The sequence below is a fragment of the Hyalella azteca genome, unplaced genomic scaffold (assembly GCF_000764305.2).
Source record: "Hyalella azteca isolate HAZT.00-mixed unplaced genomic scaffold, Hazt_2.0.2 contig14920, whole genome shotgun sequence".
NCBI classification, from domain to species: Eukaryota; Metazoa; Arthropoda; class Malacostraca; order Amphipoda; family Hyalellidae; genus Hyalella; species Hyalella azteca.
In genome coordinates this window covers 20,536-25,806 of record NW_025944786.1, presented here as the reverse complement: position 1 = coordinate 25,806, position 5,271 = coordinate 20,536, and the positions used below count along the sequence as shown (strand labels likewise).

General features: G+C 46.4%; 1 protein-coding gene across 1 annotated transcript in view; it reads right to left on the bottom strand.

Annotated features, from left to right (window-relative positions):
• Positions 1–12: 12 nt before the first annotated feature.
• Positions 13–5,271, bottom strand: part of LOC125179079 (alkaline phosphatase-like) — a gene marked incomplete at its 3' end in the record, with an annotated part of 13,553 nt that continues 8,294 nt past the window's right edge. Inside the window, exons 9-13 of the mRNA XM_047884227.1 lie at positions 5,127–5,130; positions 4,280–4,521; positions 3,854–3,973; positions 397–614; positions 13–148 (exon numbers count right to left, since the gene is read on the bottom strand). Of these exons, the coding sequence (XP_047740183.1) occupies positions 13–148; positions 397–614; positions 3,854–3,973; positions 4,280–4,521; positions 5,127–5,130 (720 nt within the window). The remainder of the gene's footprint in view (positions 149–396; positions 615–3,853; positions 3,974–4,279; positions 4,522–5,126; positions 5,131–5,271) is intronic.

Sequence of the window (5,271 nt, the reverse complement as noted above, 5' to 3'; positions counted from 1 at the left end):
GCTGGTGCTGACGCTGGTGCTGGGCGCTGCAGTTCTCCTTGCTGACGCCGACGCTGACGCCCACCGTGCCGAGGTTTGCCTTGACGCCGCACAGGAAGGCTGTGGCGCTGGCGGCGCTGTCAGCCACCTGGCTGTCCGTCGTGTACGTCTGGCGACAAGCCATGTGGCTTTAGTAACGCCATATGGAACCCTTCGACCCCAGGATAAAACATGGCTTTATAAACGCCACTTGAACCCATTGACCCCAGCATAAAATATGGCTTTATTAACGCCACATGGACCCTTTACCTCCAGCAAACACATGGCTTCCCTCAGTCGTCATTCATCGAGTGACGACTGCAGTTTCCCAGAATTCCCCATCAAATGTGAAGGTTTCCCTCCCCCAAATCCCCTTACCTTGAGGAGCGCCGTGTGGGGGAAGGACTCGAAGGACAACGTCTCGTGCTCCCACTTCCCCGTTCGCTGCCCCTTGAGGATACGGGCGGCGGAGACCGTGGGGATGCTCATGCCATCCCCCAGGAAGAGGATGACGTTCTTGGCCTGGCTGACGACTGGCTGCACAGCCAGCTGGCTGACCAGCTCAGCCTGCCCCACACCCCGCCAGTAGGCTGCATCTGCCGTAGCATGGATACCGAGTAAGTGGCTGACTGGCTGCGTATGCCGTAGCATGGATACCGAGTCAGTGGCTGGCTGGCTGCGTCTGCCGTAGCATGGATACCGAGTTACAACTAGGTACGTGGAGACAACAACTAGGTGCGTGGAGACAACAACTAGGTGCGTGGAGACAACAACTAGGTGCGTGGAGACAAAAATTAGGTGCGTAGAGACAGAATAGATTTTATATTCAGGGTATTCCTTCACATGACACGGTTTAATATCTGCAGGAGTAATGCTTGATTACCCAATGACGGAAAAATTACATCACAAATAAAATTCGTGCATCCCAAAAATTTGTTCGCGTAAAAAATTGAGGTTAGGAAATAATTCACAGGTCAATCTAGGGTAAATTTAATGCAGATGTTGAGGTAATTTCGGCGCACCTGGGATTTAGGGTAAGAATGATTCCCCAACTATGGCATTCACGGACAGTAACATTACTATCGAAATTTTTGAAAATAGTTAGCTTCTGAATTGAATATAGCGTTTATGGAAAAAGATCTCGGAGTTTATGTCGACAAGGAGCTGAAATTTTCTAAGCATGTTGAAACGCAAGCTAACACATCCAACAAACTTCTTGGACTTAGGTGCGTGGAGACAACAACTAGGTGCGTGGAGACAAAAATTAGGTGCGTGGAGACAGGGTATAGGTATTTTATTCAGGGTATTCCTTCAAATGACACGGGTTAATATCTGCAGGAGTAATACTTGATTACCCAACGACGTAAAAATTACAGTACAAATAAAGTTCGTACATCCCAAATATTTGTTCGCGTAAATTGAGGGCAGGAAGTCATTCACAAATGAGTCTGGGGGTAAATTTAATGACATGTTGGGGTAATTTTGGCGCACCTGGGGTTTAGGGTAAGAATGAAATAAGCGTCTGAATATAATCCAGTCAAACGTGGAGGCTTAAAAAAAAGTTCGTGGAAAATGGACATAGCTGCAAATTCTATGAAAAAAATATGTTGTCAATGCACCAGAACGATCCTGTATCAATGTTTCACATAGTGTTCTCACATGAACCTTTAATTAATGTTAAAAACGCTGGGTGCTGTTTTAAAAGAAATAACATAGGCAACATGGCATCCGTTCATGTAACATATGGTTCATGTAACATATGTAAACGAAGTCAAGTCAAACATCAAATTCATGGTGAAGCTTGGATGGAAGAACAGCCAAATATTTGACTCTCTGGAAAAAGTTTATGGTGCCAGTGCCTCAAATAAATAAGCAAACTACAAATGGATTAGTCGTTCCAGAAGCAAAAGAAAGAGACCAAAGATGACCCCTGCAGAGACAAGGGGTTCGTGATCTCATTAAAAAAGATAGGCAAATAACCATCAAATTAGCAGCAGTCACCTCAACACCTCAATGAGTTCCACAAACACAATTATGTATGTTGGACAGTTTGGGACTGAGCAAGCTTTCTGCTAGATGGGTTCCTTGGCTGTTGCTCCCAGATAAGCAGGAATCAGGGACAAATCTTTCTACAGGTGTTTTGAACAAGTGGGATGGAAACCCTGAATTTTTCTCACGGAGATTATGACCAGAGATAAGCTCAAAGCAGCGGCTGATTCTGGAAGGAGTTTGGCCCGTCAAAACAAAATATGAGCGTTCAAGAGGGGATGTTGTGGTCACTGTCTTCTGGGATACAGAATGGATCTTATCAGTTGATTTCCTCGAGAAGAATAAAAAGATTATAGCTGCTCATTATGAAGAGGCTCTGGTAAAATTATACAAGAATACAGCCGAAAAAGGCCTATGGAAGCTGTATCCGTGCGCACTCTTCCACGGCAACAATGCACTCGCGCATGGCGCTCGGCAGGCAGAGGCTGTACTACGCGAATTTCGATGGGAAATCATCTGACTTTCACCGTATAGGCCCAATGTACCCCAATCAACATTAATGGCACTTAATGGCTGGTATTAGCGTTCACTTGATAAGCGTACTTATCAAGTATTTTTCTCCTCTTGCACCCATTAATCATGTTTCCGTGCCTTCAAGCAACAAGAATCCTGTGGTTTTTAAATACAGTAAAATGAATTCAGACATTTTTGTCCTATAATAAATGAAATTACTATCTAACTCCCACGTGAGCTAAAAAAATTGGTAAAAGCCATTCTCATTTCGTTCCATCGTATGCATTAACAGACGTACACGTGCATATACATCGATCGAGGCTATTCCATAAGCGGGTGATGGTCATGGTTCGCTCAAATACTAGCGTCTGACATGCATGAGACAGTCTTAATTACCAGCAGCTCTTTTTGGTTATATTACGCAGATTCGGCCCATAATTAACTCCCGAAATAAGCTCCTAATTAGCACCTGAATAGACAAGGCGGCCGATTTGCACCTGATTCACTTCAAAATAAGTCCAGCAGCTATCTAATTCAATTAGTCAGTTATGGAAAGATCGAGTTCCAAAGGCCGGATCCCTTGTGAATCAAGTCACGAAAAATTCAAGAATGGGCAACAGGCCATGGGCCTATTTCTTCAATGCCGACACTTCTATTCTATTCTATTCTATTCTAAAACAAAACCGAGTCAATGGAGCCCAGGACAACCCTGAACGGAATCAGAATTTCGACTGGGATATCTTCCGCCACCACAGTTTCACCATCAATTATCTGTCATATTTAAACTAATTTCAATCATCTCCATGTATGTTTTCTTTAGTACATATTCTACTCGGTTTCAGCATCCTATAATTGTCCTTCATTTATGCCCAGTTCTGCAAAATATTTGTTTTCGATATCTTTGAAACTATCTCCATAGTTCTGAGTTGTTTATTCACATTGAAGGGACTTATTTAAAGAAAGGGTTAATGANACCCGATCGAAATCAGCTTCTGGCCAAGATATGGTTTATGATTTCCAATTACATACTCGTCGGAGAGTATGACAAGGATTTTTCTAGTCGAGTTATACCGAGCTTGCATGCTGCCCAGAGGCTGCTCTTCAAACCCTGAGCTGAAGTGAACATTAGCGGCTGATTTACGCGCTCCCCGAGTCCTGGGCGGCACCTACCCAGTGAATATTTACAGGCGCGTCAGCTTCTGATTTGGATTACCAGAAGCTGGGGCGACTCCAAATTTTTTTAGGGTAATTCTGAGTCGGACCCAGGACTAAATTTTTATAGGTGTTGAATATAATAAAAGCGGAACCAAAAGGGTGATATGATGTTACTCACGGGTATTTTCCCCCGAGGGGCTGCCCCGTGTCCCGGTGGGGGCATTACGGTACCCGGGGCCGTTGCCGTACAGCAGCGTGTGGTAGGGCAGGTAGTCTACATTGCTGAGGTCTGCAAACCCTGGGGGGGGAGAGGGGGTTAGTAGAGGAGTGGAGGGATGGGGTACAGGATTTTTGCATGCGGTCTGATCTTAGACATCCTCACCAAGGGTCTGGCAGAGGTTATAATGCTACTTTATGGACCCTATGATTCGAGGGTCTAGTGAATACAAAACTTGAGGGTCTGAAAACCTTGTGCAAAAATAAACTACTGGTCTAAAACACCTCAATGGAGTTAGTAGAACACAAAAAATCACTATTCAGACCCCGAGTGCTGTATATGTATAATGGACAATTGAATAAATGTCTTGCAGACCCTAGAACAGACCCAGGACGTCAGTGTGTCTGCCGGGGTAGCCGTTGAGGCTCATGCTGTGGCCGTGGTCTGCTGTGACGATCACTAGGGTCTCCTGCAGACAGACCATCTCGAGGGCTGCAGACACGGCGGCGTCCAGCTCCAGGGTCTCGCTGAGGGCCTTGTGGGCCTTGTTGCCGTGATGACCGTGGTCTATTAGACCCCCTGGCGGCAGAAGGAGGGGTTGGGTGGGCTGTGGTCTATTAGAAGACCTCCTGGAGGTATAGGGAGGGGTTAGGTGGGTTCTGCTCTATTAGAAGACCCCCTGGGGGTGGAGGGAGGGGTTAGGTGGGTTCTGGTCTATTAGAAGACCCCCTGGGGGTGGAGGGAGGGGTTAGGTGGGTTTGGAGGGAGGAGTTAAGTTGGTTGTGGTCAATTAGACCTCATGGGGGCGGAAGGAGGGGGTTAGGTGGGTTGTGGTCTATTAGATCTCCTGGGGATGGAGGGAGGACTAAAGTGGGTTGTGGTCTATTAGACTCCCTGGGGTTGGAGGAAGAGGATTAGGTGGTTAGTTTAGCCGTGGTCTATCAAGGTCTATGGGATTAGGAGGGACGGGTAAGGGGGGCCGTGGTCTATCAGATCTTTTAGGGATGGGTTTAGGAGGGTTAGGTTGGGTGAAGACCGTGGTCTATCAGACCCCCTGGGGGTGGCGAAAGAGGGTTAGGTGGGCTGGTCCATTAGACCCCTAGGGAGCGAAACGATCTACAGCCGCCATAAATATATTAGATCAAATTTGGGGTCTTTAAAATATTTCAAGCTTGTGGTCTATGTGGCATCTCTGTCCAGGGATGGTTGGTCTATGCAAGGGTCTAGCCCTCACCGGTCTGCATGAAAAGAGTGAGGGTAGAGGGTTCTTACCCTCGGTTCTTACCCTCGGTTATTACCCTCGGTTCTTACCCTCGGTTCTTAACCTCGGTTCTTACCCTCGGTTCTTACCCTCGATTCTAACCCTCGGAGATCGGAAG